General features: G+C 43.4%; 1 protein-coding gene across 12 annotated transcripts in view; it reads left to right on the forward strand.

The window, feature by feature from the left end:
• Nucleotides 1-15356, forward strand: part of rap1gapa (RAP1 GTPase activating protein a) — a 477305-nt gene that overhangs the window by 121650 nt on the left and 340299 nt on the right. For 2 of the 12 annotated variants that reach the window (XM_067970450.1, XM_067970451.1), the window contains exon 1: nt 11442-11522. The exons of 4 other annotated variants lie outside the window; for them this stretch is intronic. In XM_067970450.1, coding sequence (XP_067826551.1) covers nt 11479-11522 — 44 coding nt within the window. In that variant the 5' untranslated portion in view covers nt 11442-11478. Of the gene's footprint in view, nt 1-11426; nt 11523-15356 lie in introns of those variants that run through there. 6 more of the 12 variants (XM_067970452.1, XM_067970456.1, XM_067970466.1 and 3 more) reach the window with 5 other exon arrangements.

Genomic DNA, 15356 nt, shown 5'->3' on the forward strand with positions numbered 1-15356 from the left:
GCATCTTACTAGTTCATTTTTCCACAATAAAATCAAAACATAAAGGGGAAATCAAAAACGTATTTCCTTTCACCTATCTCTATAAATTCATATGGCAGCTCCTGCCACTCTAAGAATTAGTCATAGTGCCACAATTACCGAGGCTCATAGATCAACAGGAGGAAGGCTGCAGATGAACATATTAGAGCAGATTTCCCGATCTGTTGGGCTGCCATGGATTGGGCACAAGGGGATCAGGCAAAGCAGGCTGTAAGCTATTTCTAGGCCTATTTCTAAACAGCACAATTTTCCAATGGGGATTTAAAGTAGGCTAAGTGCACTCAGAGAAAAACATGCAAGAGCCTCATTAAGCATCTATGCAAATGAATGATAATTGTTGTCAGTCATGATTTCTTGATTATTTTGCTGGGAATGTGCCCGCAGCTTTGGAAGGTCATATGAAATAGTTGCTGCTGGGAAGGCATGTTATGTCATTTGAAAATTGGGTCCTTAAAGGTGTGCGTTTCCTGTTGTAGGTGAACTTTTAGCCTCAATGCCTTTTGGATTCCTTTTGCTTCATTTTTACGGTAGCATTTGTTTCCTTTTGTTTAGCTCTTCAGGTTTGCATTTTTTATTTATTTTTTCATCACTTTCCCATCGCCGTTTTACTGGGAACCACAATTTTGGTTGCAGCAACCAAAATTCTGTGGCTGGATATTTCTCTGGCTATTTCTCTTGCAGTGAGAGATTTGGAGGAGGAGGAAGAAGAGTTTCTGAGGAAGGACCAGAGGCAGGTGTGATTACACCAGGGGCGTACTGGTCCAACTCACCCTTGCCTCAGAAGCTGATTCTATAAGTCAAGGCAAAACTACCTGGGTGTGTCAGAGGAGATTTGCCCTCACCTTCTAGCCTTCATGAAGCAGCCTTTCACTGAGTTATGCCATCTTCTCAAGCTAGACCTCAAGATAACATCTACTGTAGGGACAGTTCTGTCAGTGGACTGTGAAGGCACCAAGAGATTTGAACTTTGATGCCACGAGATCATTTTAAGCCACATTGGATGATGATTGCCAAATAAATCAGTTTGCTGTGCAGGGAGATATCGAGCAGGTGGCAGAAATATTGTTTGCCGGGGGGGGGAGGCTTTCATCACTTTCCCCGTGGAAAGTCACCAGCCGCAGGAAAATGTATGAAACTTTTACTGGATGGCAGGCTTTTGTAAAGTTCAGGGTATCATAGATGGCACATAAGTTATTACCAACCCCATGGTGTTCCTGAACAGAAAGGTCATCATTCAATTCATGTGCAGATGGCCTGAGGCCATATGAAATAATGAAAATCGATGCCCGCTACCCTGGAAGCAGACACAATGGGAGTCATTTTGACTTTTGGGCGATAGTGTAAAATGGGTGATATCGGATCAACCACCCGTTGTACATCTCTCCCGATTTTCATTTCCTTTGTGGAATTTTACACGACAGCTCAACCAGAAGACGGGAAACTGTCTCCTCAGAGACCAGTGATACACTCCAGAGTCCTGATTGTTAAACCCATTGGGACAGCCACAAATAAGAACAGAAAGCTGATATAATGATGGATGTTTACAATTTTTTCTTGTGTAGACAATGTCTGAAAAACACAGTTTACCTTTTTTAACTAAACGTGGTTAAAATACTGTATTAAAGAATTTATTCAGAAGAGAGAGTGTTCTTATGTGGTGACGTTTGGAAGCGCTCAGAAAATTTACTGAAGTATCTTTTCATAAGTTACCATAAGTTCAATTAAACAGGATTCACAATTCATGCTGTGATCTCAATGATTACACATAAGGAAGTGTTTGCTACATCATAAAATTGGCAAAGAGAAAATGTTTTACAAAATAGCTCTTTTTTTGCTGTCAAACATTTTTGAAACCCTCAGATCTAGGAAATAACACAGCTTAGAAAAAACTTCTGTGTTCAATTATGGGAAACCCTTTTTGAAAGGGTTGCTTGAAGGATCAATGAAATCTGTGAGAAAACAAAGATTAAACTTTAAAGTATTAGCCTCCCTTGTTAACCCTGATGGCTTAGTTAGCAAATGCACTATTGAGTTTTGTACTAAGCCACAAAGATCAGGAAGATCCTGTTCTGTGCAGAATTAGTTGATCTCGATTACGGAGAGTTAGCAGGCACATTAAAGTTAAGCTCAGTGCCCCTGAGCTAAATCAGCCTGATATAATATGTAAATGTCAGGTGTGGACTGGATTGAGGACACAAAGGGTTGTGGAAATCTGGAACTCACTCTCCCAAAAGGCTGTGGATGTTGGGTCAATTGAAATTTTCAAGAATAAGATTGATAGATTTTTGTTAGGTAAGGGTATCATTAGATACACAACAAAGGTGGATAAATGGGGTTGAGGTACAGATCAGCCATGATCTGATTGAATGGCAAAATAGGCTCGAGGGGCTACTCCTGTTCCAATGATTCCATGGGCTAGACCGTGATGCTCTGCACGACTGAACAGCCTGCCAATACTCACCGTCTAGACTCACGTGAAGAGCAGACACTTGGATAAAGGTACCTGTGGAATTTTATGTGTGGCAGCACCATCAGAAGCAAGGGAAGAATCACAAAGGAAGGTTTGAAAAAACTGTAAAGGCAAATGGTGTGCCTAGTAGAGCAGACCATTTTACCAGACTTCTGAACACAGAAGCACAATGATACAATTGATGCTGCAATACTATTGAATCACTGACCACATAGGCAGTGGAATTTTTTAAAAGTTTATTAAAAAGTGAAGAGCTCTTCATAAAAGCTGTAATGTGGTTGTGTGCACTGCAGCAATATGATGTGAACTTTTCTATTGCTTCCATGTAGTTCTAAAGCTGAATTCTGGAAGCAGACTGTTACTGACTGTTGTAGGAGCTTAGCCTACCTGGTTTTAGCCATGGCTCAGTGATAGCACTCTCAAAACTGCAACACATAGGCCAGTTACTCTATGCATTTCTACACTGATGTACAGCAATTTTGATGGCTGTGGTAACTGACTGCCATTTTGATAATAACCCAAACAGGAATTATGTATTATGGAGAGCTATGGTTGAGTTATCTTGTTCAGATCCGAGCAAACTGATGATACCTCATCCTGAATTTGGCTCGGGCCTCAGGCCGGCACTGACCCCCACGTGGAGTCTTCGCTCCATCGATTTTTACGCCTGTTTTGGGCCCAAGTCGATCGTCCCGGCCCAAGTCTCCACCTGAAACGTTACGGGGTAGAATTGCCGTTGGGGCTGTCCTGATCTCCTGCCGTAACTTTGGTGGAAGATCGGCAGAAACAGCCGTTTACACCGTCACTCTGGGATTTCCTCCGACCTCTCCCTGAAGCTGTGGTGGGAGATTGAGAGAACCCCTGCAGAAATTCCACCCCTACCTTATCTGTTCTCTTTTCAGATACCAACGGGCCTGATGTATTTACTGCACTTTCCCTTTTCACTGTGAATCTTTTCAGTGTAAGTTGCACCTTCAGAATCGATACTCTGACTCAGGATGCAGAAGAAAACAGGAAAGTTAAGTGTTTGAAGTCATTTTGTTCGAAGATGTAATACAAAATGCCAGAATAGGTTAGAAAACGAAGTCAAACTTAAAATAAAAATTAAAAGTGAAATGAGACGAGGAAGCTTAGAGAACAGGTGTGGAAAAATAGAGGTGGGCACAGTTGAGACTTTAAACTAGTAAACAGTTTAAAATGTTCAATTTTTATTTATAATGGCACGTGAAGTGTTTGTTTTATTTGTGTCAAGTTCAACAATAAAGTTACTCTTGACATTTGATGATCTTTATTACCAAAAGAAATCACAATCGTTTCAACGCCATGTATATGAACTGAAAACTTTAAGATAAAAGTTTGGCTGGATTAGAGCTATTGGAACCTCTTGGAGCTACCAGTAGTTTGGAGATTAAATTAAATGAAATCATCTCATCCTCAGATGGGTTTTGACCTACCAGTGAGTGTTAACGTATTTTTTTTGGTTCTGTGTTTCATTATGAACTTGGATTTAAAAAAAACCTTCCTCAAATTTGCGATTGGTTTGTGTTCAGAAATGAAACCAACTTTTACTATCTGACAGGCTGCAAGCATACTAACACTAGCACAAAATGCAGAACATAACAGTTTACAGCAGTAACACTACAGCTGTATAGAATCAAAGCAGTAAGCAGGATCTTTAAATGGCCAGTGTTAAATGCTACGATAGTTTTATTGCTTTTGTTAAATGACCAGCTTTGTGACTCCCAGAATAAGTGCCTTGAATTCTGGTTCATGTATTACTGTTGCTCTGAGACTGTGTGGATAAGACGGAGGTATCGATTTTAACCCTACCCGGCCGGCGAAAACTGGGGAGGTGGGTGCTTAAAACCCCGCAGGTTGGTTACTCGTTCAGAACTAGCCCCTTTCCTGGCGCCTGTGATCTTAAGCTGCAGGGTTTTTGCAGGCGGCTGAGGTGCCTGCCTAAATCAGACAGGGCCTCATGAATTTATGCAAATCGGGGTCCTATTACATCAATGGGACTCCATTTGCATTTTAACCAAGGTCTGAGAGGGAAAGACGCTCCTGCATTCCCGCCAGATGAAAGCAGGTCAGCAGCTGTCAGAAAGGATAGGAAGTAGGGTCTCCAACCCTCCAGGATTGCCCTGGGGTCTCCAGGAATTGAAGAATAATCACTGCTGCCAGCAACCCGGGAGATAAATCATAGTGGGCATTAAAAAAATGATGATTTTTTTTCAATTTCATGGAAGACTTTCATTTATTAGTTTTAAACATATTGGAGATGGGGGAAATGGCTGTTTAACTGGGCGGGATGGTTGGCGGGAGGAGGTCATGTGGTGAAACCCCCAGGAATATGTCCAACCAGAGTTAGTAACCCGAGTCGGAGGCCCAAAACGTTAAGTTAGAAACTTTCCTTTACAGGGCCAGGAAAGCTCCAATGAGCCCCACAAGGAAAGCCGTGGCCTCCCCTGCCTCAGACTCCAAACCCCTTCCCTCTCATGAGACCCTCCCAAAACTCCCTCACCGCCACTACCCATCCAGCCGGCAGGCGGCCAAGGGCCGCCCGATCCTACAGCAACCGGTAGCCGCTCTGTGTCCTCCTCTTGCCCATTCCGGATGGGAAACGGATCGGCGGCATTTAAATGAGGCCCAGCGGTTAAAATCACCAAAGACCTCGTGCCGCTGGTGGGCGGGATTTTAACTCGCCGGAGCGCTTTCCTGCTGAAAACCCGCTCCAAGTTCAAATCTAACCTCCCCCACCAGAGATTCAGCTTCAGATTGCACAGACTGCGAGGACCATTGATCAATAGTCTCAGTCCTTAAAACTAAATAAAAACATCTCCAGTTCCAAGACAAGACTTGGGCGTGAAAATCAAGAACATAAGCTGGTTACTCAGCAAGATTATCCAGTGAGTAGCCAAGCCATACTTACCAGAAAAGTCCCAGGATGTTTCCCTTGCCTGTATGGAGTTAGCTGATCTCAACTGGGGCAATAATAGTCTTATTGCCCTGGGTTAGGGAGGGAAAAATTGCCCAAGGTACATGTTGGTATGTAGTGGCCCCAGCTGGAAGTGTTTATATGTGTGTGTGGCTGTCAGATGACAATAGGATCAGGCTCAGCCAGGATGCCTCCACAGTTGAATAACCACTGCCAAGGCTCATACGTGAACAATTGCCAGTTAGGTAAGACGCTAATGACTGTTGCTTGTGGAGCTCTATCCCAACAAGGAATCTGCGCTTTTTGAATAGAGAGCAGGGGCAGAAAGTTGACCAGGAAAACATTAAAACAAAAGAAAGGTCAGGGATGAAAAAAAGCCGAATGAAGCTGTTCTCTACATATCTCAACACTCCCCTTTACAGCATCCAAGTGTATTTTGAAAAACCCCAATGTACTTGTCTCCACTGCCCAGCCTGGCAAATTATTCCAAACAGTCAGCATTCTTTGAGATTTTTCCTGATATGATTTTCCTGATTGTGTCCAATTCTGGGCACCGCACTTTAGGAAAGATGTGAAGGCCTTAGAGGGGGTGCAGAAGAGATTTACTAGATTGATTCCAGGGATGAGAGACTTTAGTTACATGGATAGACTGGAGAAGCTGGGGTTGTTCTCCTTAGAACAGAGAAGGTTGAGAGGAGATTTGATAGAGGTATTCAAAATCATGAAGGGTCTCGACAGAGTAGATAGAGAGAAACTGTTCCCATTGGCAGAAGGGTCAAGAACCAGAGGACATAGATTTATGATGATTGGCAAAAGAACCAAAGGTGACATGAGGAAAAACTTTTTTTTAAACACAGCGAGTGGTTGGGATCTGGAATGCACTGCCTGAGGGGGTGGTGGAGGCAGATTCAATCATGGCTTTCAAAAGGGGACTGGATAAGTACTTGAAAAGAAAAAAATTGCAGGGCTATGGGGATAGGGTGGGGAGTGGAACTAGCTGGATTGCTCTTGATGGAGTGATACCCCTTTCTGTTCATGAACAGTCCTGGCTCATGTGGAGGTGCTCGGATTGCTATATGCGTGCAATCGGTTGCACCCTGTACCCGTGGGAAGCCAACCACAGAGTGGAATCCCACTGCCCTCACCGTCTGGCTGAGGTCATCCATGGGGAAGTTGACGTATTGCGAGGCCCTGCAATCAACCCGTCGGTGACCTGCCTTAAGCACTTGTGTGCAGACAACTGAGAGACCCTGGCCATGTCACCGCTGGCACCGTGGAATGATCCAGAGTCAAAGATGTTGAGGGCAGTGGTTACTTTAACAGCGGCGGGTAATGAGATGCAGCTCAGCCGGGAGCAGCTCGGCATGAAGGAGGCTGCAGGTGTCTGCGACCACCTGGCGACTCACTCTCAGCATCCATATGCACTGCTCCTCAGAGAGGTCCAGGGAGCTTAGCCTCGGCCTGTAGACCATCTGGCGAGGGTAGTCCCTCCTGGAATGTCGCTCCCTCTTTTTTTTTATTAGTTCATGGTATGTGGGCATCACAGACAAGGCCAGCATTTATTGCCCATCCCTAATTGCCCTTGAGAAGGTGGTGGTAATTTGCCTTCTTGAATCGCTGCAGTCCATGTGGTGAAGGTGGTGTTGTTCCCATGTGCCTGCTGACCTTTTCCTTCTAGGTGGTAGAGGTCGTGGGTTTGGGAGGTGCTGTCGAAGCAGCCTTGATGAGTTGCTGCAGTGCATCCTGTGGATGGTACACACTGCAGCCACGGTGCGCCGGTGGTGAAGGGAATGAATGTTTAGGGTGGTGGATGGGGTGCCAATCAAGCGGGCTGCTTTGTCTTGGATGGTATTGAGCTTCTTGAGTGTTGTTGGAGCTGCACTCATCCAGGCAAGTGGAAAGTATTCCATCACACTCCTGACTTGTGTCTTGTAGATGGTGGAAAGGCTTTGGGGAGTCAGGAGGTGAGTCACTCGTCACAGAATACCCAGCCTCTGACCTGCTCTTGTAGCCACAGTATTTATGTGGCTGGTCCAGTTAAGTTTCTGGTCAATGGTGACCCCCCAGGATGTTGATAGTGGGGGATTCGGTGATGGTAATGCCGTTGAATGTCAAGGGGAGATGGTCATTGCCTGGCACTTGTCTGGCGCGAATGTTACTTGTCAGCCCAAGCCTGGATGTTGTCCAGGTCTTGCTGCATGCAGGCATGGACTGCTTCATTATCTGAGGGGTTGCTCTCTGTGCTCTTGTGTGTGATCCTGTGGCTCAGCACCATGTTATGGAGCTCCAAGTGGCGGAGGTGCATGCCGTGCCTGGCGAGGATGGTGATGTTGCTCGTCCTCGGATGTAGTGGTGAGTTCAGCCATTGCGCCCCCCCCCCCCCCCCGCATCCTGATGGTGTCAGTTTGAAGGGGTCCGGAAAGTTGGTTAAATATGTGGAAACAGAACAATTCTGAGTGGAAACCAAGAATTCTCAGTCTGAACACAAAGATCTCCCAGCCAAAAGTTCGTCTGAGAGAACGGAGTGCCTTGCTGCAATAACTTACCTTTTATCCCCATCTGTTAAACAGGGATTTAAATGTCCAAATGGCTGCCGGCTGAAACACGACTCCTTCAACTGAGGCAGAATTAAAATCCTTTCCCTGCCTCAATCACCATAAAATTAAGTACTTTAACAACCTTAATGACTGCTTTAAATATCAGCCCGCCAGCTTTAAATGTAGACGGGACTTCCAGATTCCAGTAGCGCGCACAGATGCGTCTGTGTGAAACACAGAAGCCGGCGGTTTGGAGCCGGCTTCCTTTCCCACACTGGATTTTCCCGATATTCGTTGCCCCCAACGCACCTGGACTTCCATTTGAAAATCGAGCCCATTGTCTCATTTACCATAAGCAATACCACAGCGGGTCTATCTCCATATAAAAGAGCAATACCTCCAACTCCCTGCTAGAAATGGCATGGGGTTCAGCTAGTATATTGTGAAAATGGTACATCAAGTGTGTGGTTTTGTCACACTTCCAGTGTCACATTTTCTTTAATGCAAATTTCTTGTAACTGTTTGGCTTCAATTTCATATCAGAATTTTAACTACAAACATTGAAGAAAGTCTAACAACTTTTTTTAAAAAAACGATCCAATAAAATCACTCAAAACATTGAAACCATTTCAGATACTATGGGGTAGAAATTGAACCTTGTTACATGTGTTTGCGGCCCCTACCTCATTTACATTGAACGGGCCAAACGGGTGTCCGGGTGCAACTCGCCCACATTAAAGCTACTCCTCCTCTTCCTCTTGGCCCCACAAAAATAGTTTCAAACTCCTTTACAGGGCCTCTCCTCTATTGCCCGTGAAACTGATTGAAGAGTGCAAATTGCACACTCTGATCAATTCTCTCCTAAAATGGCAGTCAGGGTCCTACGTACGTCAGGCACTTCAGCCAGCGGTCAGCCACTTTCAAAATGGCGGCGGCTGCAACGGCGGCGCAAACAGGGCGGTAAGTAATGCATTGCCATTTTAACTGTATTATTGGCTCGTTTGCACTAGTCGGTCAAGTTAAAATCAGCCTCTCTGGCTCGAGTGGTAATTCATTGTGTGTTGCATTTCCTATTGTGACAAAACAACATATTGTCTGACCTACTGTGTGCAATGCCACAGGAGATCATGTAGCATTACATTAAAAATGGTACTTTTAGGACTTGCTCGTTGTCACACTCCAGAAGTCATACTTTGTTATAGATGAAAAACAATCTTTTTTTAAAAAAAGCCCTGAAGTGCAATTTTGGCTCAGATTGACCTCACTCTATTCAGTTTACTGAACAACAGTCAGACTTTGTGGTTTTAAAGGGATGCAACCCCCACTTTAACAAGAGAATAAAACAGAGTACATCACCCAGTATAACAATCCTGTCCTTATAAAACACTGTTCCTCCTCCATTCTTGTGTATCAGTGGAAAAATTACTTAGGATGAAAAATCCCAGAGGAAGAAATTTAAGAGCAATGAAGGCAATTGTAGTTTGACTTTTTTGTATTCAGTATCAAAACAAGAGAAAACATGAATCCTCAACTTTTTCTAAGGTAACATTGCCAAAAGTAAACACAGGTTACTATATATGAGTAAATAAAGTTTGTTACAAGTGTAACAAATGAAGCTTTTCACTACAAAGTTCAGCGAGATTTCATCTTTATATTTTGTAATGTATTCTAAATAGTTCCATTTCTTTTAATTATGTTTATGTCGGAACTCAAAAACAAGCAGCAAAAAATGAACAATATAAATAGTATAAATTCCTGAAGGACTGTAGCAGTATTCAAGTTTGAAGGGAAGTTCCGAATAAAATCCCTGAAATTAAACATGCTAATTTAACAGAACAATTTTGTAACACTAAAGACTGTTGTAGAGATATTTGATAAAAGAAGAAAAGCTGCCAATTAGTTATGTTTTTTAAGTTTACATATTTCTTGGCCATTGCTATAAAACCTATCTCTGAACATGATGTGGAGATGCCGGTGATGGACTGGGGTGGACAAATGTAAGCAATCTTACAACACCACGTTATAGTCCAACTGTTGGACTATAACCTGGTGTTGTAAGATTGCTTACATTTATCTCTGAACAGATAGACAACAAAGCTAAATATCTAATGCCCATATGACATGCAGAGATTTGTTTATTTGACTGTGGTATGTGAGGGAGACAAACTTATTTGTTTAGTCATCTGCAGTGAATAAGGAAACATTAATTATTTTCCAGGAACCAACTATAAAAAGATTTACTTCGCTGAGATAGTCTCTATCTACTCTTTACCAAATTGTAGTGGAGCAGTACAGCATTCACCCACTTCCACACTCGACAAACCCTACCATTCATAACGGCATGACCCCATGAGTAATGTCATGGGAGGTCTGCTAATTTTTAAAAAAATGTTTGTAACTTACAGCAAATTGATTACATTAATTTTTTTAAATGAAATCCACTTTAGTCCGCACTAGGATCAGTCACAGGACTGGAGTACCCACAGCAGTGATGTCAGTTGCGTTTGTCTGTGAAGCTGTTTGATCTGTTTTATGCAGCAGTCTTTTATGTAAATGAAGTGTCTGGGGATCATGCCCATCAACAAAAGAAGCCGTTCTGCACATGTGCATTATGTGCACAAAATGTATGTAAAATGGCTCAAAAAATACAGAGCGTCAGTGTACAGTCAGACTTTGGTAGGAAACCAAATGTTTACCATCTATAAGTAAAATATACGTTTGAGCATTTTCTCTTTAAAACACAGACATTTGTTTTTGTGATATTCGAAACTGAACGGTGCCTAGCACAGTTAATTTGTACACGCATTCACAGTGACACAATCACACAGTAACTAGACAAAGGACGGTATTCAGAATTTACTGTACATTCCATTTCTAACAAAGCAGACAGTGTCTAATCTGACACTTTAAAAATATGAGGTTAAAATTATATGAGATGTTTCTATATAGGAGAAAGACTTGGTGAGAGCATGTGTATCATTCCTCTTGTAGTTGAAACAAGGCTGTCTCTATCTTCAACTATCTGTGATTTAATTGCCTAATTGTCATGCACATTTTTCCTCAAAATGATGAAAAGACATACTGTCCCCGGTATTAAATAAATAACAAAATTGCTTTTTTTTTTAACAAAATGGAGTTTGAGATAAATTGTAACTGGAGAAAATTTGCACCATAAATGTGTATACATAAAAACAGAAGATAACATTGACAAGCAGAGTTGGGAGAGTTTTTAAAAAAATATTGAATGATGCTGAATGAAACTAGTTTCCACTAAAAGTTCTGGCTGACAGGAGTGTGGTTGTTGCTATGAGATACAGGAAATGCAGCATTGAGCTTCTCCTTTTCTGCCTGAATGGCAACAGTTGGTTCTTGAGGAAGCAGGCAGCGTAGGCTAACCTCACTCACTACTATCCTCAAGGGACTCTCAACCTTCCTGGCCGTTTCATTACAAAAAAACACCAAAATAAAGCCAAGTAACCTTTTCCAGTGGATAAAACATGGAGAGAAGAAAACGGAGCTTTACTTTTGGAGCATATGGAGGGTAGGTGCTCTTTCCTTTTCTGGGAGGCAAAGCTTAAGTAAAATTGTCTATGAATTTTAAAGGTGGATGATATTATACAACTTATAGGAGATCATACTTTGAATCCACTTACTAAGTGTCTAGAACCCATATAAAAAAAATCCAATTGGTTTCAATTGCCATCAGATGTTCATTTTAGAACCTGTGTCTTTTGTAATATATTAACTGCCTGAGAGATCATTCTAAAAGGTTCTGTGGGAATTAATTTTGTTAAATGTGTTACTTTCATTTTGAAACGTCCGAAGTTAGTCTGACTGGAGTTTTGCTTTCGGCAGTAGATGAACTTTATTGTATGTGGCACCTTTGTGTTGACACAAAGCACTTAGTGTGCACCGCAGGCAAGTCGCATGTGACATGTTCTGGACTAAATTGTTTAATACATTTATAACCAGGCACCAGCACTTGAAATTAGACCAAAGTGTATGTTTGCTTAAAATAAAGCAAAACAACTGTATTATCAAAATAACTACGTTTTAGCTGAGTGTTTGTCCTTTTGACGTTGAGTCAGTTCCTACAGGAATCAGCGTAAATGTGCAGTAGAACCCAGCAGGGTCTAACATGATCAGAGTGTTCAAGTGCTTAACAAATCAGCAAAGAAGGCCACAAAATTAATCCTCTTTCGACAGTTTGATGGGAGAAGTACTATAATTTGCCTAAGCACCCCCGGTTCGGGAGGGAGAAAGAAAATCAGCCAGGATTAATGTTCCTGATTCTCATTCAGTGACTGCTACTGGAAAGTGTGTGTGTGGTGTGCAGACATCAGGTGAAGACAGGATCAGCTTGGGCTGCGATAGGAACAGGAGTAGGCCATTTTTTTTTATTCGTTCATGGGATGTGGGCGTCGCTGGCGACGCCAGCATTTATTGCCCATGCCTAATTGCCCTTGAGAAGGTGGTGGTGAGCCGCTTTCTTGAACCGCTGCAGTCCGTGTGGTGAAGGTTCTCCCACAATGCTGTTAGGAAGGGAGTTCCAGGATTTTGACCCAGCGACGATGAAGGAACGACGATATATTTCCAAGTTGGGATGGTGTATGACTTGGAGGGGAACATGCAGGTGGTGTTGTTCCCATGTGCCTGCCGTCCTCGTCCTTCTAGGTATTAGAGGTCGCGGGTTTGGGAGGTGCTGTCGAAGAAGCCTTGGCGAGTTGCTGCAGTGCATCCTGTGGATGGTACACACTGCAGTCACAGTGCGCCGGTGGTGAAGGGAGTGAATGTTTAGGGTGGATGGGGTGCCAATCAAGTGGGCTGCTTTGTCCTGGATGGTGTCGAGCTTCTTGAGTGTTGTTGGAGCTGCACTCATCCAGGCAAGTGGAGAGTATTCGATCACACTCCTGACTTGTGCCTTGTAGATGGTGAAAAGGCTTTGAGGAGTCAGGAGGTGAATCACTCGCTGCAGAATACCCAGCCTCTGACCTGCTTTTGTAGCCACAGTATTTATGTGGCTGGTCCAGTTAAGTTTTTGGTCAATGGTGACCCCCAGGATGTTGACGGTGGGGGCTTCGGCGATGGTATGCCGTTGAATGTCAAGGGGAGGTGGTCAGACTCTCTCTTGTTGGAGATGGTCATTGCCTGGTACTTGTCTGGCGCGAATGTTACTTATCAGCCCAAGCCTGGATGTTGTCCAGGACTTGCTGCATGCGGGCACGGACTGCTTCATTATCTGAGGGGTTGCGAATGGAACTGAACACTGTGCAATCATCAGCGAACATCCCCATTTCTGACCTTATGATGGAGGGAAGGTCATTGATGAAGCAGCTGAAGATGGTTGGGCCTAGGACACTGCCCTGAGGAACTCCTGCAGCAATGTCCTGGGGCTGAGATGATTGGCCTCCAACAGCCACTACCATCTTCCTTTGTGCCACACTTGGTCAAATGCTGCCTTGATGTCAAGGGCAGTCACTCTCACTTCACCTCTGGAATTCAGCTCTTTTGTCCATGTTTGGATCAAGGCTGTAATGAGGTCTGAAGCCGAGTGGTCCTGGCAGAACCCAAACTGAGCGTCGGTGAGCAGGTTATTGGTAAGTGCCACTTAATAGCACTGTCAACGACACCTTCCATCACTTTGCTGATGATTGAGAGTAGACTGATGGGACGGTGATTGGCCAGATTGGATTTGTCCTGCTTTTTATGGACAGGACATACCTGGGCAATTTTCCACATTGTCGGGTAGATCCAGCCCCTCGAGCCTGTTCCGCCATTCAATTAGATCACGGTTGATCTGTATCTTAACTCCATCTACCCGACTTGGTTCTGCAACCGTTAAAATCCTTCCCTTTGTCGAAAAACTTACTGATGGATATGGTCCAGGTTGAATGAGGAAACAGATAGTGATTGTTGCCTTCGGAACCAAACCTCAATATCAGTCAGTGCCTTCGGGAAAGGAGATGGAGGAAATTTGGGTGTTAGGAGAACTTGGAATGAACCCTTTAAAAGACAGTTACTTCGTTACTTTTACGTGTTATTTTATTGGAAATCAGAGCTCTGTGGGATGAAGTTTTGCTCTCGGTCCTGGTGTCACTGAACTCCATGTGAATGTGAGACATTGTTTTTAAAACAATCAGACAATTTATTTATTTTTACACACAACTGAAAGCAATGTAGTCATGAGAATATGCATGGCATTCTTTGTGTAAATGGCATGTGATCCACAGGCTATTAGTCCTGGAATGAACTCTGTATTCTATGGGTAGCTTTGAATAAAATTATTCACAGGAAGGTCTTTCTTACAAGTAGTGTATATTTTCATGAACTACTTCCCAAGAAGATACAGATCCTACATTTCAACTGGCAAGCTCAACGACACTGCCAACACTCGCGATTCCCGAAGGGAGTCCCTCGACAGTGTGAAACAGGAATCTTGTTGTGCCAAATCAGAGCAAAAAAAAGACTCCATCTGATTTGCTTCAGTGCTACCTTGAGACTCACACTCGTAGGCCACGTGGAAACTCCCTTTAAGAATTGCAACTCTTGGCAGTGCTCTCAGTACCTGTAAAAAAAAAATTCTGGTCTCAAGCAGATGCTTGTGACTGCACAGGGTTACTTTCTAAAAGGCAGTGTGACCCGCTGGTTTCAAATTGTAAAATTTACTGCTGGTGTAACCAGCCACTCAAATCGTGCTTCGATCCAGAAGCAAAGCACGATTATTCACATTCCGCTCGACAAGTTCCTTTTTAATAAATTTTGTCCTTAGTTTCGGGCCAGATGAATACTTGGAGCCCTGCCTTGCTTGGGGAGAGGGCAGCTATTTTAGGGGATTTTCCCCAGTTTTTCCACCTGCTCTCTCCTAAAAGTGCTGGCTTGTATTGGGTTATGGTTCCACAGGAACCAGTCAGTGGCTGGGTAAGAAGTGTCGGCAAGCTATTCGACTGTGAAGGGCATCACAGCTAATCCTGATTTTTGTCCTAGCCGATATTCTCACGTTGCCACTATTTGGCAGTGGTCAATGGATTGTGAATGTGAAAGAGAAGCATGGCGGCTTATTTCCCCCTCCCTAACCTGGCGAATATCTTGTTATCAGATATCAAAACAGGACAGGCATCGAACCTGGGACCTTCCTGCTATGTATGGCTCAGTGTCTTTACCAATTTAGCTTTCAGGGAAGCTGATTTCTGCCTTTTCAATAAAAGAAGAAAAAACAATCCATACACTTGGCACAGTAGTAAAATGGATGTCAGCTTGGTTCAAATGCTGAGCGGAGCAGTCTTGCCTCCGAGTCAGAAGGTTGTGGGTTCGAACCCCATTCCAGGATTTAAACACATAATGCACCCTGAGACCTCAGTGCAGTACTGAGAGAATT

The sequence above is a fragment of the Heptranchias perlo genome, chromosome 32, assembly GCF_035084215.1.
Source record: "Heptranchias perlo isolate sHepPer1 chromosome 32, sHepPer1.hap1, whole genome shotgun sequence".
NCBI lineage: Eukaryota > Metazoa > Chordata > Chondrichthyes > Hexanchiformes > Hexanchidae > Heptranchias > Heptranchias perlo.